At 50.8% G+C, this 23,965-nt stretch overlaps 1 protein-coding gene across 8 annotated transcripts in view; it reads left to right on the forward strand.

The window, feature by feature from the left end:
• The window catches only part of PAX5 (paired box 5), a gene marked incomplete at both ends in the record, with an annotated part of 152,272 nt that overhangs the window by 86,267 nt on the left and 42,040 nt on the right, over positions 1 to 23,965 (forward strand). For all 8 annotated transcript variants that reach the window (XM_079791276.1, XM_079791278.1, XM_079791279.1 and 5 more), the window contains one exon: positions 8,845 to 8,974. In XM_079791276.1, the coding sequence (XP_079647402.1) occupies positions 8,845 to 8,974 (130 nt within the window). The remainder of the gene's footprint in view (positions 1 to 8,844; positions 8,975 to 23,965) is intronic.

Consider the following 23,965-nt stretch of genomic DNA (forward strand, 5'->3'; position numbering starts at 1 on the left):
ATTCTCTAAGTGGCCGGGAGCAGGGTAGGGAAGGGGGTGTGGGGCTCCTATTTAGTCATTGCTGGAAAAGTTTCTCCCAGACAGAAACCACAATACCTGATTTCAGTTTCCTCCCCGGGCTTCCCCTGCCATTGCCCACCACCTGGGAGCGTGTTTGGGGCTGTGCTGGAGGGGAGCCTGGCAGGCCGTAAACAGAGCAGGGAGAGATGAGTCCGTTAAACTTTGCAGGTCTCTTCCTGGAAGCCCCCGGATTCCACTGTAAACCATCTGACTCAGGCCCGGGCACAGCTCTGGAGAGCCAGATGAATAAAGGGGATGTCTTTCATGCTGATGGTGCTTTCTGATGAATAAAAGCACCCTGAGATCACTCATCCTCTCGGTGACCCTGGGAAGCACCTCGGGTGCTGTTGGCAGAGCCAGGCCATCGTACCTGTCCCAGTTCATTTGGTTCCATAGGCATGTATGTCAGATCTGTTCAGAGCTGAGCACTGGGCCAGGAGCTGCCGTCACAAAGGTGAGGGAGACACAGCCCCATCCTCGTGAAGTTCAAACTCCAGTTGGGGGATGAGGGCCCTAAACCATTAAGTGTACAATACACAGCCAGGTGCAGTGGTAGATAATATGTCCACTTAGGTGTTCTGGGAGCACAGAGAGAGGAAATCAGGGAAGGCTTCCCGGAAGTGGGAGGCCATTCAGAATCCTTGGCATTTTTTCTGCCCCGTTAATACTAACAGCAGCACTTTGTAGATTATGGAGTACCTTTGCAAGCATCATTCATAGTCTCCATTCAACAAACATTTTTTTTTCAAGTTAATCTTTATTAGGTTTAGTGGGGATGGAATGCTAAAACCTTCTTTTTTTTTTTTTTTTTTTTTTACTTTTTAAAAAAATTAAACTTTAAATAAATTAAACTTTTTATTTTGAGAGAATTGTAGATTCACACGCAGTTGTAAGAAATAATACAGAGGAGTCCCATATACCCTTATCCAGTTTCCCCCAATGATAACATCTTTCAAAATTATAGTACAGCATCACACTTGAACCCTGTCCTCCGGGCCCAGGGCTGGTGAGCTTCCTCAGCCACACTCCTCCCCCGATGGCTACAGGTGCTTGGGTTCAGGGGCCTGGGTAAAATGGGCAACATCCTCCCCAACCACAGAGTGTAGCCTAAGGCCAGCCTCAGCCACATCAGGCAGAAACCCGTTCCACACGGTGGGGACCCAGCTGGGTGGAGCACAGACCTGGTGAAGCCTCGGAACCAGAAGGACAATTCCGGTCCATCTCCCTTATTTGGCAGATGGAGTCCCTGAGGCCTAGAGAGGAGCGGGGTCTGCCCAGGTCTCCAGGCTCCCTGCCAATCAGTACAATCCATTGTCACCAAGACAGAACTATCCCTTAACGTACGCTTGGCAGGTGCAGTTTTGTGTGGCCAGGTTTAAAAGGTGTGGACTGCTTCTTCCTTCTTGCTTTAGATTTAGCGCTCTCTCCCTAGCTGGGGAGTAGAGTTCGGTCTGTGGCCAGAGAGCTTCATGGAGAGGATGTTCCCCTGAGCTTTACGCTCAGGGCTGGTGGGGAAGACTTCTCCAAATTCACTTCTGGGGCAACGGCCTGGCACTGAGCTTGGAGTTGGCACACCAAGGCTCCCGTCTCTGAGCTCTGCCTCTGTGTCTGCCACACCCCAGGATCCCCAAGGGTCTAATGGGCCTGCAAGGGCTTTGCAGACTGGAAAGCGCTCGGCAGATGAGAGTTATGCTTCTCGTGTTTGGAACCGGGAGTCCCTGAGATGGAGGGACAGTGGCCTTGAAAAGAGTAAATGCCCGGCTGTCTTCAGCCTCCTGGGTCCTCTCATTATTCCACAGGTGTTTGCTGGGCAGCTGGCGGATGCTGCTGGCAAGTGGTGCCATGAGTCAGATACATGCTGTTTGGATTTTGTTACTTTAATTATGGAGAATTTCAAAAGTAGACGGAATAGTCTAATCACCTTCTAAGCACCTTTACCCAGACTCAACAATTATTGACTCACGCTAGTATTGTTTCATTGATACTCCTATACTCCCCATACTCCGCTTTATTTTAACAGTTTCATTAAAGTCTAATTAAAAAATTTTTTTATTGATTTTTTTTTACAGGGAGAGGGATAGAGAGTTAGAAACATCGATCAGATGCCTCCTGCACACCCCCTATTGGGGATGTGCCCGCAACCAAGGTTCATGCCCTTGACCGCAATCGAACCTGGGACCCTTCAGTCCGCAGGCTGATGCTCTATCCACTGAGCCAAACCGGTTAGGGCTAAAGTCTAATTTTTATACCATAAACTTCATTCATTCGAAGCTCACAAGTCAGTGATTTTTAGTAACTTACAGAGTTGTGCCACCACCAACACCACAGTCTAGTTTTAGCACAGTTCCATCCCTCCCAGAGATCCCTCATGTGGGTTTATAGCTGGCCCTGCTCCCTCCCAGCTCCAGCCGACCCCTACTTGCTTTCTGTGTCTGTGGATTTGCCAGTTCTGGACATTCCGTTTCTATCTGACTTCTTCCACTTAACATGCTTCTGAGGTTCACCCAGGATGTAACGTGTACCTTGTTCCTTTTTATTGTTGACTAGTATTCCATGGCATGGATATACCAGTTAAAAAAATTATTGGAGAAAGAGGGAGAGAAATACCAGTTGCGTTCCGTACATGCCCCGACTGGGGATCAAACCTGCAACTTGAGTATGTGCCCTGCCCGGTGCATAGGACGATGCTCTAACCAACTGAGCCACACCAGCCAGGCTGATATACCACTTTTGTTAATCCCACTTTATTGTGAAGCCAACTCCAGACATCATATCACTTCATCTGCAAATATTTCAAAATGACTCTTTAAAAGACGAGGCCTTAAAAAGTATAACCAAACCCTATAAGGCCATCAGGTACCCAATCGAAGTTTGCATTTCAAAATATTTCATTATACCATAAAATATATTTTTATGGCTGTATTTTTTACAGTTTGTTTGTTGGAATCAGGGTCCATATTGTGATTGATTGATGAGTCTCCAAGTTTTCTCTAACCTATAGGACCTTCTCTATCTCTCTTTCCTTGCCTGGGTATTCATCTGTTTAAGAGGGGATCTCTACTTTGTCATATGGCCCATTACAGCGGCAGACAGCATCAACAATGGCAGGAGACTTAAGAGGTCAAGTGCAAGTCCTCAGACAGATGGGGAAGCAGAGGCCAGTGACGGGAGAGACCTGCCCACAGACCCTTGTCCAACCTGGTTGCCTCAGACATCCAGACCCCTCTGCCTCCTCAATCTCAGGTCCTCAGGCCAGGTCCTGGGGACATGCCTCTCCTGCTCCAGCTCTTATCCTCCTCTGGGTAGGTGTGTAGACAGGCAGGTGTCTGGTCCCTCCAGATGGGAGTGGTTGGCCTGGCTCTGGCCCAGCTCCTGAGGACTACCTGAGGCCCAGCAGTGAGCTTGGAGGAACTCAGCAGGTGATGGGGAAGCCTCCTGGCCCAAGGTGGCCACCTGCGGTAGCCAGCCCTGCAGCCTCGTCCCCCTGCGCTGCCCTCCTTCATACTGCCCTCCTTCTCACGTGTCTGTGTTTCTTTTCTCCTCCATGCTATGGCAGTGGTGCCCCGTGCTGATGAGACAATACTTGGTGCAGCCCCAGGCAGTCCTTTTCCAGGTAATTTCCTAGGGACCCAAATGACATCCAGCATACACTTTCCTGAGGCACGCGCCTCCTTGAGTCCCTTCTAGGATTTTGTAAACTTTAACATTGCTTAGTTTCCAAGGTGCTACCCTTCTTTTTCTCCTTCAGATCCTCACAGTCACCCTGGCAAGCAGGCAGCAAGGGGGTTAGACTTAAATCTCTTTTTTTTTTTTTAAACGAGGAAATTGAGGCTCAGAGAGCACACCTGGCTTGCATAAGGTCACACCGGTGACAAAGAGGTATAGCTGAGGCAAGAACCCCCTGGTATCGCTCCTAGTTTACTGTTCTTTCTACCATGGGGTCAAAGGACATAAAGGCTACAGATAAAATGAGCTAAGGAAGTCTATTCTCCCCTTGTACCTCAGTTTTTGTTGGTTGGGAAAGATGACCCTGAGTATCCTTCTAGCTCAGACATCTGGAACGCGGTGTCTGTGAGAAGGGTGTGCCTACCTGGTGGTCTTGACCTTGAGGTCTCACAGGAGTCTGTGGCCGTAGGCAGAGAAGTTTTATCCCAATTGGCTACACTGGAATAAACAGTATGTTGATTGCGGCCTCAGTTTATTTCTCTTCCTGGGTCATAGTCAAGGACAGCAACAGGGGGCCCTGATGGGAAGGGAGCAGAAGTCCAAAATGACATCCTAAGAAAGAACTCCAAAAGCTCAGAGAAGCAGGGATGTGGGGCATAGCTATTGCCTGTGACTGTCAATGGGGGCGGGGAGGGAGCTTTTTTCACAAGTGCATGGGTGCACCAACACACATGTGTGCCCATGTGCATTCCAGGGTTTTCTGCACCCCACTGTTCAGCCCTTGACTTCCTGTAACCAGGAAAAAAGGCACCAATAATGCCTTCTCTCTTCTCTTTCTTCTAATCTTTCTTTCTTTTCTGTTATTCTTTTTACCTCTCCCACCCTCCACTTTCACAAAGGACTTGAGGTGTCTTGCAAAATAAACAATTACAGGTATCTAAGTTGAGGCTGAAAAAAAGTTAAGAAATTTTGTAGTGGGAAGGGGAAGATCATTGCACCAGGTGCCAGCAATGATGTAATTGTGGTATTTGAGCACTGAATCTGACCGAGCTTCCCGGCAGCCAAGGCAAAGAGGGATTATGTAGTGGTTTCCAATGTTCCTGTTTTTCAATCAGAGACAAGTTAACCATTCATCAGGAGGAAAAAAGTTTTTCCTGGCAATGAACTGTAGGAGGGATTGATATGGAATTTGAATATTCTAATGAGCATATGGGATGGGGGCTAAAAAAAAGAAGCGTTTTGTATGGCTGTTTCCTTTCATTGCCTCTGACCAATGTTGAATGCCTGATATGCAGTGAAGGTACTTGGCCTGGGCTTTAATGCTATACAAGGGACGTTGTTTTCCGGTCACCTAACTTGAGGAGACGTAGAGGCAGAAGGTTTGTGTATCCCTTGGAGCTGCTGTGGAATCACTCCCTAGTTAATTTTTACTGTTGTGGCTAATGTCATGCTAAGGGGCCACACATTCATTCATTCAACAAGCACTTAGCGGGCTCTAGGGATGTTTCATGTTCCTCAAGGCACCCTAGAGGAAGATAGACAAACATTACCTATGGTGGGATAATGGAGATCCGGGCAAAACACAGTCAAGTCTGGAAGCACAGACAAGGGAGTTACGATTTCTTTGTGGGAGTGTGGGGCCCAGGAATGGCTTCGTGGAGGAAGTGGCATTTGAGCTGGGTCTTGTGGACAGTGTAGGAGTTCCGTGTCTGAGTGAGGTGGGCCCTCCAGGCAGGGGTAGGACTGTGCCGGGGGCGGCTGGGGAGCAGCCTGTGTAGCGAAGTCTCAGGGAGCCCAGGAGACTGGGGAGAATGCAGTTGCCTTTAAAAGTCACAGGCAGCTCAGCGGGACAGACACTGATGAGGACGTAGGGAGTAATCACAGGCCCAAACTAAATGACAGCGTCCCCTGACTCCTGCAGGAGCCGAGGAAGAGCTGTGGGGTCCCACCAAAGAAGCGAGGCTGGGCTCTGGGCAGCCCTGCGAGGCAATAGTAGTGGGAGCCACGGACAGAAGAGGGCAGCGAGGGCTGGCTTCCAAGTCCTGCTGAGCCCCGAGCCCCGGCTCTCAGGGAAGCCCACTTTCCCTTCCGGCAGACGATGGGATTGTCGGACCTTCCGCCTCCTGTGTAACACAGACGGAAGACTTTGTATCTTGAAAAGATGATGATCCAAACTCAACTGTTGAAGTGACCGGAAAAACTCTGATAGTGAGATTGTTGACGAAAACAAAATTATTAAATAGCGGAAAGGCCCTTCCATGTGGACATTAAAGAAATGAAAAGGCAGGATGTCCCTAATGGTCACTCTCTTGTAATCTTCTCAAACCCGGGATGGCTCTGCTTTTTGGGGGGAAATAGCAGCTTTCTTTTGCGGACCCAGATGTTCAGCCTGGAGTCAGGAAGGGGAAAAGTTGGCAGTGGGGTGGGGAGGGTGCAGGGTTGCTGACTGTTGGCTGCGATGCTGCCTGGCCCTCCAAAGACACCATCGAGGAAAAGACCCTTTTCAGAGGCATTTTGATCTCCCGTCTTTGCACACAGCAATGAACTGAAAGAACTGCTTTTGGTGAGCTTTACTTCCAAGATTCACCTGAGCAAACGAGGAGGCTCACGCGGACCAAGTCCTATCCTATGTATGCAGGGGGAAGTCTGCACAGCGACCTTTCCCCAACAGCTCCCTGCTGCGTGGAATGAAGACTATGCTGGTTGTGACCTATAGCAAGAACTATATTTTCACCTCCACCTAGTACATACATATCCACTTTGGTGTGAAACAAAGAGTCACAAGCAGAATCTATGGGTGAGACCCTTGGATATTTCCGGGTCCAGTCCATTCTGATTTCATGGGTTAAGCTGTTGGTATTAGCAAGTTGATTCCATATCTGTTAAAGGGTCAGGGCCTACTGTAGTGTGGAAATAATTAGGGCGATTGTCAGGACCTTAGAGTCAGGTGGACCTGCGTTTGAATCCTGTCTCTGACACCTGGAAGCTGTGTGACTTTAGGCAAGCCACTTTCCCTCTGTAACAGAAGTCTGCTTCTTCGTTTGTAAAGTGGGTATGACATAGAAACTACTGCATGGAGTGATTGCAAGGATTAAATGGGACGACACAGGTCAAGATCCTGTAAGTGGTTGATGAGAGCTTTTTACACGGTTGGGAAGATTATGCCCTGGCACCACTTGTTGGGGTCAACAGAGCTCCTGCCTCTTGGGGAATGGTAGTCAGGAAGGACTTCCTGGCAGAGGAGGCATTGGAGTAGGGCAGCGAGATGATCGGGAGCCACCACTGTCCTCACAGTGACTGAGAACACTGTGTGAGCATCCCAGGGCCACATGTTTCCTTTTTCATGAAGGACAGACTTGGTCCAAAGATTTTTGGCTGACCACGTTAGATGCTTTTGCCTTCCACATTCAGGTCTCTAATCCACCTGGAATTGATTTTTGTGTCTGGTATAAAGTAAAGATCCAATTTCTTTTCCCCTTCTTGTTTCTGAATGGATAGCAGCTACCCCGCACTGTTTACTAGACAGAGCATCCTTCCGCTGATGTGTGCCTCACCTCTCTCATATATCAGGGTTCCACATATGCACGGGTCAGTTTCTGGACTCGCCTCTGTTTCATTGGTCTATTTAGCTGTCCCTGTGCCAATCCCCCACGGTCTTAATTACCGCAGCTTTCTAGTGATTCCTGATGTCGGGGGGCGTGTCCCTATCTTGTCCTCCTCCCTGAGAAGCACCCGGGCTGGCTCAGGCCTCTGCTCCTCTCTGCGTGTCAGAGTCAGCCTGTGCGGGAGATGACTCACGGACCCTGGGAACACGGGACGAGCTGTCCTCAGCGAGACTTCCCCTCAGGTGCTGTGCCTGCAGCACCTCCGGCACTCACAGCTGCCATCCTCCCTGCCTGGCCTGGGAGCTGCCCAGGAAGCACTTTCTAACTTATTTGCAGAGAAAAGCGCCAGGAATGTGCCCGAGTCCGAGTCCCCGCTACCGAGAGGCTCCTCCGTTTCTCCCTGTGGCTCAGTCTCGTTACCCTATCAGGGTCCTTTCCGAAGACTGCTTGCTGCCCTGCCCCTATCTGCCAAGGACAGAATTCTGGACAAACAGGGATGTGTCTTCCACTGACAATGCCAGGGTCCTGGAGGGAACTCCCCACACCAGGGCTTGGCATGTATAGCTAGATTCTTTGGCTTAGGTGTTTGCAAATATTTGCTTTATCTGAGAACAGGCTGGGGGTTGGGTGGAAGAGACCTGCCACTCATGCTTATAATTCAGTCCGCTCTTGAATGGGAAGACCCAGGTGGCATCCTTGCCGCCGCCTCTGGAGACCATTCTGACGGCAGCTTGGATGCCAAGGAAATGACTCATGGCCAGCTTGCCTTTCATGACATGGCTTAAAGGCAGGAGCGTGACTCGTGGGCCAGATGCACATGGTTGGCCCGGACTTGGAAAGTCAGATGCATGCACCTCGCAGGTTTCAGCATACAGGTGTTGACAAGGCTCCCAGAATTCCCAAACACTCGCCAACTGTCAGCTGGTGTGATGTATTGAACTGGGGATGAGAGGTTATGGTGAACCATCCCCTGCCCTGGGACTCTGCCCTGTTGTCCTTGGGCAGAGCCCTCCTCCCCTTGGGCCTCGGTTTCCTCGTGTGAAAGGAGGGCTTGGATGGGATGATGCCCCAAATTTGTTAACCTTTTTTCTGCGACTCTACATCTCAGAGCACAGAATCAGAAACTGCCCCTTCCAGCCTCTTGGCAACTTATTTCTGCCTTGTTTTTGGTGCTGATGTCTCCCTCTCCACATCGATGATGGTTGTCTCTGGCGGCGGGGGCTGGGCGAGGGAAGCCTGCAGGCCACAGAGGAGCTGGGTTTGAATTCTTATGAAGCTGCACTGAGTCCTGCCCACCTCTTCACCTGGGCAGGATTGCTGATTCTGGATACGGTCTTGTTCTGTTGAGCCGAATTCGCCCTCTCAACACCTGGGCGTTCGTGAGTCCCCTGGAGGCCTTGGCGCTGGCATGGCAGCCCAGCTAGGTGGCTGAGCCCAGGATGTGGCAGTGGCATTTGGCTGGGGTGCTTGGAGTCTCGATGCTGAGTCGTCTCTGTTTTGTTATCTCTTTCAGACCCCTGAGTATTCGGCCATGGCCTCACTGGCTGGAGGGCTGGACGACATGAAGGCCAACCTGACCAGCCCCACCCCTGCCGATATCGGGAGCAGCGTGCCTGGGCCGCAGACCTACCCCATCGTGACAGGTGAGGGCATCTGGGGTGTGTGTTGGCGGGGGAGGGGGGGGTAAATGGTGGGGAGAAAGAGAGAGAGAAAGGGAGAGATTGAGAATGCCTGTGTGGTGGGAAGAATGGCTGCTTGGTGCTTCTGGACTTGACTGGTCATTTTTGTTTTAATGAGGTGATGAGGTCCTGGAAAGGGTCAGGCAGGAGACTGCTGGGGCCAGGGCCGTGGCTGTGATGAGACCCGGCTGTAGACGGCTCGGATGAAGCCGGAGGAGAGAAAATGCCTCATGGACGGGGCTGGGAGGAGTGGCAGGGAAGCCTCGTGTCACGGGGCCTGGTGATTTCAGGATCCCCTGTGTGTGGGGGGCCGAGTATTCAAAGGCCTGGGATGTATCCCCCTCGTGCGACGGGCAGCCCTGGTCGGCTCCAGCCTCGGGGATGAGTGGGCCTCCTGGCAGATCGTGGCTGGCATTTCAGAGTTCCAGGCAGAGGTCGAGTCAAGAAGGGCCGGAGGTTTAGGCTGAAGGTGCCTGGTGTATGCAAAGCAGCTGCCTTCCTGGCAGGCCCTGGGCCAGCCTCTGTAGCTGTCAGTGTGAAGATGAAGAGCTTGGGCCCTGGAGGCCCACTGCTGGGTGTGAACTTGTCATTGACTGGCTGTGTAATGTTGTGTAAATTATATAAGAATTATGGGCTGTGTGTGTGTGTTTTAAATCTCTAAAATGGTGACAGTAGCTACCCCATAGGGTTGTAAGGATTAATGCATTAATACATATAAGGTGCTTAGACTTTATCTAGCATACAGCAAGCACCCAATACATGTCGCTATTATTATTTCTCATGGGGGCTGGTCCGAGGGACCCAGACAGACGCCTCTGCAGCACGGGGTCGGACTCAGCTGCCAGTTCTGGGAGGTTGTCCAGCCCGGCAGGCAGGAGGCAGTCTCAGAGGCTGTACAGACAGACAGGACGGGGGCTGACGGTGGCACTTGGGCCAGAGCCTTTGGGTCCAGCTGAGGTAGCAGGGTGCCCCTGTAGGCTGGTAGGCAGGACTCGGTGACTAGTGACAGCGACAGCCAAGAAAAAAAGTAAATGATTCAGTTAATGGCGTTGGGACAAGTGGGCCTGTTGGATCCATACCACCCTTTCTATATCAAAATAAATTCCAAGTTGATCAAATTTTAAATGTAAAATAACAAAACCATAATAAAACTAAAGGATAAAAAAGGGAAATATTTTTGTAATCTTAGAGTGGGCAAGGCCTTTTAAAATCTGTTCCAAATATGAGACAAAGAAAAAGAATATAAATGACTGTTTAAATAAATGTCTTTTGTATGTTTGGAAAAAGACAAAGAACAAAATTGTAGGGAAAAAAGTAGAACACAGACGAAAAAACACCAATTTCCTTAATATCTAGAGAGATTTTAGATATGAATAAGAGAAAAATCAGTGGAAAAAACAGATAAAGAATATAAATACAAAGTTCATTGAAAAAATGTGGATGCCCAATAGCATATCAAAAGACTAGAGGGCCCAGTGCATGAAATCGCGTGAGACCCAGAGTCCCACCACTGCCGTGGGACCCATCAATGCACCTCCTGGTGACCGGTTGTTTGGTCGTTCCAGCCACTGGCTTTTTATAATATAGACTAGAGGCCCGGTGCACGAAATTTGTGCATGGTGGTGGTGGGGGGGGGGTTGGCCAGCCCTCAGCCCAGCCTGCACACTCTCCAATCTGGGACCCCTCGAGGGATGTCCAACTGCCCATTTAGGCCTGAACTGCTTGCTTGCCTGCCTGCCTGATTGCCCTTAACTGCTTCTGCCTGCCAGCCTGATCACCCCTAACCACTTCCTGTCAGCCTGATCAATGCCTAACTGCTCCCCTGCCAGCCTGGTTGCCCCCAACTGCCCTTCCCTGCAGGCCTGGTCCCCCACAACTGCCAGCCCCTGCAGGCCTGGTCCCCCACAACTGCCCTCCCCTGCAGGCCTGGTTGCCCCCAACAGCCCTCCCCTGCTGGCCTGGTGACCTTAACTGCCCTCCCCTGCTAGTCCAGTCACCCCTAACTTCCCTCCCTTGCCAGCCTGGTCATCTCTAACTGCCCTCCCCTGCAGGCCTGGTCACCCCCAGCTGCCCTCCCCTGCAGGCCTGGTCACCTCTAACTGCCCTCCCCTGCAGTCCTGGTCACCCCAACTGCCCTCCCCTGCAGGTCTGGTTGCCCCCAACTGCCCTCCCCTGCAGGCCCGGTCACCCCCAACTGCCCTCCCCTGCAGGCCTGGTCACCCCTACTGTCCTCCCCTGCAGGCCTGGTCACCCCTAACTGCCCTCCCTTTCAGGCCTGGTCCCTCTCAACTGCTCTCCCCTGCTGGCCTGATCGCCCACAACTGCCCTCCCATGCTGGCCATCTTGTGGTGGCCATCTTGTGTCCATATGGGGGCAGCCATCTTTGACCACATGGGGGTGGCCATCTTGTGTGTTGGAGTGATGTTCAATTTGCATATCACCTCTTTATTAGATAGGATATGCACCTGACTCATAATTTTAAAACTGCAGCCCTGGCCAGTGTGATCAGTGGTTAGAGCACTGGCCCAGGCACTGAATGGTCCATGGGTTTCATTTCTGGTCAGGGTCACATACCTGAGTTGCAGGTTTGATCCCTGACCCCAGGGCTTGTGCAGGAGGCAACCAATCCATGTGTCTCTCTTACATCCATGTTTGTCTCTCTCTCACTCTCTCCTCCCCTCCCTCCCTCCCTTCCTCCCTCCCTCCCTCCCTCCCTCCCTCCCTCTCGTCTTTCTTCCCTCCCTCCCTTCCACACTTTTGAAAAATCAATGGAAAAAATATCCCCGAGTAAGGATTAACAAAAAATAACAATAAAATTGCAAATTAAGACAATCATGAGACATTTTTTAAAATTTATAAGCTTATCCAAATTTGAAATGTTTTTTGAGGTCTAGTGTTAGAGTATGAGGAATAGATATTTTCAGACACTGTCATGGAGGGAAATTTGGCAATATCTATCAAAATTTGAAATTCCTACCCTCTTACCTAGAACTTTTATATGTACATTTAGGACTTTATCTCGCAGATTTATTTGCACAGATGCACAGTGATACCTACATCTGTTTATTCATTACACATTTATTTATAATGGCGAACAACACAATGTCTATCAATAGGAGCTGATTAAATAAATGATGACTCTTTCACAGAACAAAATACTATGAAATCATTAAAAAGAACTATGTGGGATATGGGATAGAGGGGGTCAATGGGAAAAAAGGGGGGACATCTCTAATACCTTCAACAATATAGATATATTAAAAATGTCTGGGTCCCTCCTATCTCTCTCTGTCTCTCTCTGTCTCTCTCTCTCTCTCTCTCTCTCTTTTAGAAATACGTTTTTATTGATGTCAGAGAGGAAGGGAGAGGGAGAGAGAGATAGAAACATCAATGATGAGAGAGAATCATCGATCGGCTGCCTCCTGCACGCTCCCCACTGGGGACCAAGCCCACAACCTGGGCACGTGCCCTGACCGGGACTCGAACCATGACCTCCTGGTTCATAGGTTGACACCCAGCCACTGAGCCACGCCGGCCAGGCCCTCCTGTTCCTCTTGCTCCATGCCCAGAATCACCACGAATGCAACAGCCTTGAATGCAGACTTAGGCAGGAGTGTGGACGTAGGGACTCATACTGACTCAGCTGTGAACCTGACTTTGCCCATAGGTGAGCAGCCCTTGGCAAAGCTCCAGGTAAAACAGGGTACACGCTTTGGCCGGCTTACACAGTAGATGCCCTCCTAGAAAATTCAGTATACAGTAAGACCATGGAAATTGCAAGTTCACATTTATATGTAAATGAATTTCAGTTCTGGATTTAAATAATTACAAATAGATTTTCCACCTACATGAATGTTTGGCAAGACATGACAATAGTGTGGAATGAAGAAAAACTATTGTGTGGGAGTCTTCCACTGTGAACCAACAATGCCCCTCAATCATGTAAACGCCCTCACAAATGTTCAGAACACCTTGTAGGGGGCAGTTGCTGACCGCACTGCAAAATATTAGAATGTCTTGAAGGAATGCCCCCGCGAGCTATGAGGGTAGAGTGGACCTCCATGTCACCATAGGGCCTTAATTGAATTCCACCTGTGTTAGTGGATGTGCCGACCCAGTTCTGAACTCTTCAGGGGAGAGCTTGAGTCTTCCTGCCCCAGGCCTTACCTTCTCCCAGCCCAGGAATCTAGCTGGGCCGTGCCAGCCCAGGGTCCGGGGGAGGCGGTTGGACAGGTGCTACTCCATCCCAGCCCTCACACTCTGAGCTGACTAGGGAGGATCTCATTAGAGAACGAGTCTATTTCTCTCCATCCTTTATATGCCACATTAAATATTAAGTTAAACCCTTGCTCAACCAGCCAGGGCCACGGTTCAGAAACTGCTCACCATTTGCAAAGCGGTGACATGGCCAGCCGGTTCCTGCACTGTCAGCAGTTTGGGCCCATACCTGCCGGTGTGCCCTGCCTCCCAGGGAGGGCGTGAAGGGCCTGGCAATCTTGCCCCCAGCTGTGCCCACCTGACCCTTCGCCTGAGCGAACAAAGGAAAGGGCAGCCCATGTCCTTGCAGGCCCCTCCCCTGAGGACCTTCTCCGCATCAGCAGGTTGGAATGGCGGGAAGAGACTGGTCAACAAGTTTGGGAAACACTGGCCTGGTGGATGCCCCAGGCCCTGGGGTCTGAGACTCCCCCTGGGCACTGTCCCCTCTAAGCAACAGAGACCATACACGGGCAGCAGGTGAACACCCACAAAGACAGACAGAAGGACTGCCAGGTCTCTAAGACCAACAGCTCTGATTTGCTGTCTCTCTGAGGTTCGATGTTTGGAGCCTCATGACCGCAAACTTGGATGTTCAAAAAAGTCCGTCCTCTCCAGCTTTTTTGTCTAAGCAATAGCTGAGGGCTGGAGGAAAGGGCTCTAAACCAGGAGTCAGAGGAATGGGTTTAAGGCTGTTCCCCGCCACCTGAACTGACCTACCCTTCGGCAAATAGATTGTCCTCTCTGAGCCTCAGTTTTCCTAACCGTGAAATGGGCATGGCAATTTCTACCCCTCCGGACTCTTTTGGTCGTTTCGAGGCTGTGCTGAGGTAGTAGGGGAGAGGGTTTAGAGCCGCCAAGGGGCACCTGAGTGTGTGGGCAGTTATGGGAGAAGGAAATCTGCAGGGGGTCCAGGACCTCAATGTTGGCACCTGCGATCACAGACAGGCAGGATGGGAGGGTCATGTGATCCACTGCTCACTTCACAAGTGGAGAAACCCAGGCCCAGAGAGGGCAGGTGACCTCAAGGGTGCATCAGGGAGTGAGAGCTGAAACTGGGGCTAACCCTGCCTGGGCCCTGGCCCTCACAGCCTGCTGCTGTTATGTGGTCGGATGGACCGAGACATTCCCGGTGAAATATCCAGAAGGCATTTCTTCTAGCATGTCATTGAGAACGTCAGCAGGAAATCCAGGCTGTCTGGTTGGAAACCAGCCTCACCATATTCTAGCTGGCTCACCTTGGGCAACACTGGCCTCCAGGCCCAAGTCCCCCATTTGCAAAATGGGGCCCACAGTCCAACTTCCTCCCAGACTGCCTCTGAAGATGACACGCGTGGTCCATGCTGGGTGTGAGCACAGAGCCAGGCACTTGGTAAACCCTTAATAAACGGCAGTCAGTGCTGTGCTCTGCGCTCTTAGACCAGAGTCTGGCCAGGTGCCAGGTGCCCCGAACGGCTGTGTGTTCACCTCTCCCTGGGGACAGTTCCTCTGACCTGTTTTTATGACCCTTTTTGAGGCTCAGTCAGACCCAACGAAATAACTCTTCCCTCAGAGTGAAATCATGATGAATAATAAAACAAAAAGATAAGAAGTGCCTTTATGTATCCAGGCAGCCAAAAGGTGCAGGGAAAATGACAGTAATGCTACAATCAGCATAATACCCCGGACCCATGCTCCGTCAGGCAGCTTTCCTAGGAGCCCCGTGGAGGGGGCTGGGTGTCAGCGCTGTGGTGTGCACTGGGAAGGAAGCAGAGTATCAATAGTTACTGCTCAGTGGACCGTCACTCGGTGCCCGGCTGGGAGTAGATGGTGGCTGTGGTGGACAGTCTCTGCCCGCACTGGCTTCCCTGCTGGGGAGAGCCAGACAGCTCACAGCAAACACAGAAACAATGGGCAGTGTAATTTTATGGTGGCGCGTGCTCTGAAGAAAACAAATTGGGGAGAAAGTAGAGAGAGACTGGGGTTGAGGGGTGGTGGCGAGTGGGATGGGGCATTGAAGCAGAACCTCTCTAGAAAGGTGGCATTTGCCAGGCTGGCATGGCTCAGTGGTTGAGCGTCAACCTATGTGCCAGGAGGTCACAGTTCAATTCTCGGTCAGGGCACATGCCCGGGTTGTGGGCTCAATCCCCAGTGGGGGGCATGCTGAGGCAGCTGATCAATGATTCTCTCTCATCATTGATGTTTCTATCCTTCTCCCTTCCTCCCTGAAATCAATTTAAAAAATGTTTTTAAATAAAGAAAGGTGGCATTTGATCTACGACCCCCACCATGGGAAGCCTCTAAAGATTTTTTTTGGGGGGAGAAGCATTTCTGAAAGAAGATACAGCCTCAGAAAATGCCTTTTAAAGGTATGAATGAGTGAGCAAATTCGATGACGAGAGAGTAGGACCATTTCTCAGTTCTCTCTCCACTGCCAGTTGGGTCCAGCCCACGCTCAGGCCCGGGGGACTCTCAAAATTAGTGGAAACTAACTTCAGAGATCAGGTAGCCCCACCCTTCCCCCAGCCCTGGGATCTGCTCAGGTCAGGGCTTGGTCACCTCTGGGAATGGGGATTTCACTCCCTCAGAGGCAGAGAAGCTTTAACAGGGTTTACCTGCAGCTGTTCTCCATTGACTCAGTTTCCTTTCCCACTGGCAACCCAGAAGCCGAGGTGTCTGCAAAGTCCAGGCCAGCAAGCTGTGAACGCAGACCTAGGTGCTGCCCAACGCTTTCCTCCACTGGCTTCGGTGTCCCCAAGATCCAGCCCAAAGGTGGTTTGTCTGCTTCGTGTTTTTTAAACTTAAAATAAAATAACCCTAGCATTTTAAAGATGAGAGAAGAACCCAAACATCCACCAGTAGGGGACTGGTTAAATAAAGAATAGCTCATCCATATGCTGGATTACTGTGCAGTGTAGGGGAGGGTGGGGAAGTTCTCTATGTCCTGATAGGGAAGGATCTTTGGAATACGGTATTCATGAAAAAGCCAGAATAGTGTGTACAGATGCTACTTTTTGTGGAAAGAAGAGAGGGACAGTGGAATGCGCATCTGTGTTTGCGTGCACATGCATCAAGAAATTCTGGCCCTGGCTGGTTTGGCTCAGTGGATAGAGCGTCAGCCTACAGACTGAAGGGGCCCAGGTTCGATTCCGGTCAAGGGCACATGCCCGAGTTTCGGGCTTGATTCCCAGTAGGGGGCATGCAGGAAGCAGCCGATCAATGATTCTCTCTCGTGACTGATGTTTCTATCTCTCTCCCTCTTCCTTCCTCTCTGAAATCAATAAAAATATATATTTAAGGAAAAAAAACAACACAGAAACTCTGGAAGGATACTCAGGAACTTCATAACCATGTGAACTGAGTGTGGGAAGAGGACTTTTTATTGAATATCATTTTCATTTTTAACTCTTTGAATCTGCCAATATATCACTATCAAAAATAAATTTAAAAGTGCCTTAAAACCAGGAGATTTAACATAAAGATTAAAATGTCCAACTTCCCTTGAGAAACGGGAAGATGTGTCCACCTTGTGCCCATGCCCATGTGGCCTCGCTCAGATGGAGCTGAGCAGTGGTCACCCTCTCTAGCTGAGCCATACTCTCCTTTTGCTCCAGATTCTGCCTGGCCAGCTTGTCTTTCTTACCTGGCCTGCTGGCCCTGTGAGCTTTTGAGTTCTTGACCCTGCTCCAGCCCCATCCTTCCTGGGTCCTCTTAAATCTACTCCTGCCCAACAGAAAACCCCCTTGGGAGGCCAGGAAGGGCTGCCTACAGGCTGTGCAACTGGCCTTGCCTGCCTCTGACTCCAGGTCTTTGCTCAGGCTGTTCCACCTGCTTGGAACAGCTTTCCCCAAATATCAGCTCAGGGTGTATGCTATGCAGCGGGGAGGGCCTGGGGCGCTGAGTGCCAAGGTCTCCAGAAGAACGCAGCATTTTATTCCAGTGCCGTGATGTCACAGCCTCTCCAAACTAAACGTTGTTGGCCTGCTTCAGGGGACCTCAACCCAGAGAGGAAACGTAATCTCTGAGATTGGAACTTTCCCAAATAGAGAAGGCTATTTTCGGGCCAGAAAGATTCAAGGGGAATCTGATTGGGGCTTCAAGCATTTGGTTTTGGATCATTAAATAGACTCACAGTTATAGGTTCGATAGAAACCTAGAATTTGGGAATCTTAGTGTTTGGAAAGATACTCAGAGGGTCAGAGAAGCTGGAGATGTGATCGTTGGAAAGCCAAATGAAATTCAAGCATCTCGGTCACTAAAATGTACATCAAAGGGAAGTATGACTTGCTTTCAGGTTAGCACAGCATTCCCAAGAACTATTTGCTGAATACATGAATTAGTATTTGCGTAAAGTGCAGTGTCAATTAAAAGAAATAATTTCAGCAGAAAGTTCTTGAGCAGGTTGTTTCTGACCTTGTATTTTGTAGGCTGAAAATAAACAAAGCTGGATGGCCGTCCTGGTAACGCTCTCATAGATTTTTACACTGGTGGGCAGCTCGGAAGCCGACCTTTCCAAATAGCCTGCGGGCAGGTTTCTGGGTCTCCAGCTTCCCAGCCCACCCTGCTGCGACCCATCTTCCTAAAATAGCGATTTCATTATTTGGAAATGGCTTGCTCTCCTAGTCAGAGATCTCCACTGCCTTGCCATTATCAAGAATAGAAAATGCACCAAATTGTAGTGCCTGGCAGTTAGCAGAGCTGCCGCCATTCATCATTCATTCATTCATTCACTCATCTCTCCATCAAAACCCAACTCCTCCTTCATGTCAAACCATAGCCTCGGCTGGATCTTGAGGACTGTAGGTTCCTGTCCTCAACATACTCATAGTCTGAATGGGGAGGCAAAAGTGGGTAAATGTGCAAAACAAAACAAAAAAACAAATAAGAAAAAGAAAGATTAAAATCCTGCGAGAAGCCAAGAGCTTTTGCAGGCATGGAGGCGGGAGCGATTGCTTCTCTTAGACTGTAGGGTTTGGGGAACATTTTGTGGAGGATGCCATGTCTGAGCTGCTCTGGGGGAGACACACTCTCATGGCTTCTCTGCTCTGAAGCTTGCTTCAGTCTCTCTCAACCTGCCTTTTAGCATTCCTTTTTAATCGAAAAGTAATACAGGCTCATCTATAATAATAAAAGCATAATATGCTAATTAGACCAGATGTCCTTCTGGACGACCTTCCGGATGAAGCTGGGACTGCGAGGGAAGCCCGGTGGGTGCCTGCCAGCGGCTGGAGGGAAGCCTGGGTCCCGGGTGCCAGAGGGAAGCCGGTGCCGGTAGCCGGGGGAAGGAAGGCCTACTCTTGCACGAATTTCGTGCGTCAGGCCTCTAGTTGTAAAATAAATTCAAATGGTTGGGAAATATGTACAGCAACCCATGACTGTACCTCCTCACCCCACTCCTAACCCATTCTGCTGAGGTCGTTAGAGTTGACAGTTTGATATTATGTCCTTCCAGAACCTTTTCTATGATAAAAATGTAGGTTTTTACTCTTCATACGGTCGTTCCATTTTTAAATGTGTATTGCATGTTTTATGGGCACCCAGCATGTCAGTAGGTACAGAACTCCCATACTCTCCAATCCGCTGGATGAGCCATACCGGACTATTCTCAAGCAAGATGGGCCAGAGAATCCGTAACCTCAGCGCTAAGAGGTGAAGCAGTATCTGGCATCCGGGGCTGCAGACAGGGAAGGACTGGGTCCAGGAAGGGTGGAGGGCATGAACCTTGTCATCCAGGGCTGTTATTGGCTTAAAGACAGCTGACCTGGGGCCTGGCTGCTCCTGCCCTGCGCTCAGGGCTGTGGGGGAAGGAGGGGAGCATCAGGGAAGCCACAGGGAGGCAAGCTTTAGACGAGCACAAAGAAGAACTTTCCAACAGTTTGAGCTCCTGGAGCCTGGAATAGACTCCCTCAGGAGATCATAACAAGGATAGCTAATGTTTATTGAGCATTTGTTATGTGCTCTGGTTCATTTAATCCTTTACTCTGTGAAACATAGGTACTATTTTTGTTCCAACGAACACTTAAAAAGACTGCCTGAGTTCGCGCATCGAGGAGTAGCAGAGCTGGTTTTCTCCTGACCCCTGTCACGTATTGCTTTGGTTGGTAGTGAGCTTCGTGTCATCAGAGGTATCCAAGCAGAGCTCTCTCACGTGCACCTGCAGCACAGCGAGGCTGATGGTGACTGGGGTCTGTGGAAGCTGACCCAGGCCTGTCTTTTTAGCACCTCCCAACCCAGCCATGCCCGGGCCTGACTCCAAGCCTTTGTTTCTGCTGGTTCCTCTGCTGAGAAGGCTTCTGTCTTCAACGTGGGTGGCATCTGGTTGAAGGGCATTGGGTTGACTCACTCTCCAACAGCTGGCACCCTGCCCAGCCTCGCTGGACCTCAGCACTCAGTAGGCCTTCTTCAGGAAGGGCAGACAACCATCGTAGCCTTGTTCTTTCTTTCTTGGGCAACTTAATACTTTGTACCTTCTGGCAGGCTCCTACCTGGTTGAGGCCACCTGGCAACTCCTTGGCAACCCTAGAGCTCTCAGCCCCTTTGACACAACCCTCCCAGGCCTTTCAGATGAGGGAGGACCAGCACTTCCAGCAACTTCCCACCGAGACCAAAGCTCTCTTTAGTTGTTTTGTTGTCAGGAAAGAAAGCAAAAGAAAAAGAATGGTCGCTGCCTTTGTACATAGACTTCCTTACACTTTCTCTGGTCAAGCACAGGTGGAAGCGTCGTGCCATTTAAGTCCTGGTTCTCTGCAGGAACAAGTCAGCTGACGTCCCCAGCTCTTCCCACCACACCCAATCAGCTGCCTGCTTTCTCATCCGTTATCGCCCTGCTCGCTTGAGAGGGGGAAAAGATGCCAAGCAACAGTCCAGGCGGTGAAGGGGGGGAGCCTTGGCAGGCACTTGGGCAGGCCGGGGAGGACACTCACATGGGAGCGGGCTGGGGCGGGTGGACTCGCCTCATCAAAGGGGGCCTTGGGGTGTGTCTCCTCCTCTCTTGGATCCCTGGCTTCCATTATAGTCAAGGTGGGTGGAGAGCATCCAGAGGGCCCAGGGGCGGGGCAAGGGTGGCAGAAGGTGTACTTACCCGCTCTGGGCAGTGACTCTTTCCCAGATGGCCTGGCAGTCTTGCAATACTTTTCACAACCCGTAGTCTGTCTGATGGCACAAATAGCCATCTATGCCAATATAGGGGTATATTCCAAGAAGACACCTGTGGTTTTCTTATTATCTTTAAATCTCTTTTGTACTAAGGAGGCTGGTGAAGTGAAAGACTCCTACAGAACCCAATCTGGGCCACAGGGCCCAGGGTAGGGCTCTCTGTCCGCCCACACTCCCTCCCCTGGTCCCACAGCCCTTTTCCGCTCCTACCCCAGGTTCACAGGGCCTGTGCTGGTCTGGGCTGCCTGGAGCACACCCCGAAACTGCCCAGTTTCCCTGTGGGCTGAGCACACCGCTGGCAACTGGCCCTGCCCGTGGCACCCCCGCCCCCCGGAGGCATCCCTGCTTTGACCTTTGTAATTATTCCTGTTCAATCTTCCTTCGTGTTTTTCTCCTCTCCCCTTTGCGAGGTGCTCGACTCCTGCACTCTCTCCAGTGTATTAAGGATGTGAGTGAAATTGATGACTGGGATGTCTCAGGTCTTTATGATGATGAATGACTTTCACTGACAAAGCTTTTATTGTCTGTGATTTGGGAAGAAGGGGGAACTGATATATCAAGGCTGCCTGTCACACCATTTAATACAGTTATAAATCCTGACGTCACTAACTGGTGGCCAGGAGCTGGAGAATTCCTCCAGCCCCCGCGTGGCCGAGCCTTTTATGGATTTTCCCCCACTCGCCTTTCTTGGCTTGACTGTCACAGTTGTGTTTTGGGAGGGGGGATGGAACAGCTGGATGGTGGCTTTAAAAATCGCAGGGGCAGCCTGGGCCAGGGAGGAACGTGGGAGCCCTCCCCCCCCCCCACACTCTAAGGAAAGGACCAGATGGCGGGCCTCTGAGTCTAAGGTGGGCAAGGAAAGTGTTCAGTGAAACCAGTCCTGAAAGGACGCTAACACCGTCGTGCACGTGCCCCGCCCTTTACAGTTTACCGGGTGGTTTTATATCTGTCATTTTCCAGATCTTCCTTCCCTTCCTGTGGGGGAGAGTGGCCAGGAGAGACGTGGTCCCCCTTGTACAGATGAGGAAACTTGGTGAAGTGGGCTGGCCAAGGTCATGCCACACAGGGGCACATGCAGAGGATCACTTCTCCGGCAGCCACGGCCTCACCATGAGGAGTTCTGGGCGTGAAGTCAGACAGCCCTGGGCTCCCATCCTGGACTCCTCACTGTCCGGCTGTGGATCTCGGGAGGGTCACTGCAACTTTCTGAACCTCGATTTTCTCATCCAGGAATGGGAATAACACTCTCCTCAGAGGGTTGTTATGAGGATTAAATGCGATAATGCACGTAAATTCTTAGCAGGGTTCCTGCTCCATCAAGAGTGCTTGATAAATGTTCTTAAGCTGGGAGAAGCAGGTGGTAGATGTCACAGGAGCAAGAGGAGGGCCACCGTGCCTTCCCGAGGTTGAGTGGGGGAGGTGGCCAAGGAAAGCTTCCTGCGGCTGGTGACACTGCTGAGTGGAACGAGTAGGAACGGCTGAGAAAGGACATACCAGGCAGAGGGAACGACAGGATAAAGGCAAACAGCACAGGCTGAGCGAGGAAATACAAACAACTCCAGGAGCAGGGAGATGTGCAGCCGGAGGTGAGGGAGGGGGTCAGACTGAGGAGGCTCCCAGGGACCTAGGATCACAATCTCCAGTTGCTGGGAGCCTTGGGGAGTGGTAAGTGGGGAGTGGCTTCTTCAACATCATCTCTCTGGGGTGTTGACAGAGGGCGGATGTAATGAGGATGAGACTCAGCAAGAAGACCCAGTGTATTGAAGGTGGCTGTAAAAGTCCAGGAGAGAAAGAATGAGGACCTGGACCCAGGCAGCGGAGATGAGGATAGAGGAATAGAATTGACCAAATACAGGATGAGGTGAGATGCGGAAGTCAGGGATGGCTCCCTTGGTTGGAGTTTGGGCCCTGGGTAGAAAATGGAGCCACCAGCTGTGATAGAGACAACAGGAAGAGGAGCTGGCTTGGAGACTTGGACTTTATGGTGCCCCAGGGATGCCCAAGTGGAAATGTCCAGAGGGCAGTGGGGGAGGGGGTCAGGCTGAGGATATGGATTTGGAAGTCATGGGCATGGAGGAGATGGGTCACTCAGTGAAGATGTAGAGACAGCAGAGTTGAGAGGAGCCATAGATCTAGGAAGGGACTCTGGGGGACAAAGGTGGCTGGAGAGAGGAAGCCATGGAGAAATCCGGGAAGAGCTGATTGACGAAGGACAAAGCACACCACCGTCCTGGAGCCTGGAGCTGTCACAGCTCTTGGTTGAGAACAACAGAATTCTCTCTGGCTGCTGAAGGAGAAAAGAAATTTTCTCAAGTGTATTAGGACCCTCAAGAGGACCACAGAGCCGGGCTTGGAGACCTCACAGCCAGGAACCACACCTGAACCACAGCTAAGCCACACCCAAACCCCTGACCCACACAGCAGGACTGTTCCCGTGGAGACGCCACATAGGCCCATGGACACGGAGCCCCCAGCTTGTGCTGCTATCCCTGGGCACCAGAGGTCACCACTAGGACCTCTGTCTTGGCAGCTGGGCCCACAGGTGTCCGCTTCTTGTGTCACCACCTTCTGAGCTAACGGCTCACATATGTGTGTGTGCTTGGTGGAGCCAGCAGGTGCCTGCGCCCTAGCTGCAAAAGAGTCTGGGAGCTCAAGCTCCTGACCTCTGCCTTGAGGAGCCTGAACGCTTACGGTGGAAATTTCCCAAAACAAACAAAAAAGGTGTCCAATGGTGTAGGGTGACCAAAAATGCTTGAAGAATTAAGGAGTGAGTGAAGAGATCCAAGACAACAAGGGCTGAAGAATCGGTTGGTTTGGGCAGTTACAAGGGCCTTGTTCTTCGAGTCACTTACCAACTAGAGTCAACTCCTTCCCATAGGATTTGAAGCGTCATTAAATTCAAACCCAAGGACAGCTGCACAGGCCACCACTGCGAGGAAGGGGGAAACGACTGTGCTGGACTCCAGGGAAGCCTTAGTGAGGGGAGGAGTCTGGACCAGAAGCCTCCGTGGTTGGGCTATGTTTTCAGGATTTGGGTGATTTTTAGTGCGTGACTGGCCTGGGGGAAGAAGCAAGCGAGGATCCTGTGGCAAAGTCCCACCTTGGGAGGTTGTGGGGGTGTCTGGGAGCCTTTCCCCTTTGCTAGAACTTGGGTGGCTGCTGAGCTTTGGCTGGTGGCTTTTCTCCAGCGGGGAGGATAGGAAGTGCTGCCTATTGGGCTCCTGTTCTTTTTTTGTTCTTTTTTTATTGATTAAGTTATTACATATGTGTCCTTATCCTCCACCCATTAGCCTCCCATCCCTCCCACTCATGCCCTCACCCCCCTGTTGTCGTGTCCATTGGGTTAGGCTTATATGCATGCATACAAGTCCAGTCTAAAAAAAGCAATCCCATTTACCATTGCACCAAAAAAACTAAGATACCTAGGAATAAACTTAACTAAGGAGGTAAAATACCTATACGCAGAAAACCACAGGACACTGGAAAAAGAGATAGAGGAAGACATAAACAGATGATGGGCTCCTGTTCTTAAGGGCACAGAATGCCCAACAGCGGGCACAGGACTGG

Source organism: Cnephaeus nilssonii (assembly GCF_951640355.1).
Source record: "Cnephaeus nilssonii genome assembly, chromosome: 14".
In the NCBI taxonomy this organism is placed as follows: domain Eukaryota; kingdom Metazoa; phylum Chordata; class Mammalia; order Chiroptera; family Vespertilionidae; genus Cnephaeus; species Cnephaeus nilssonii.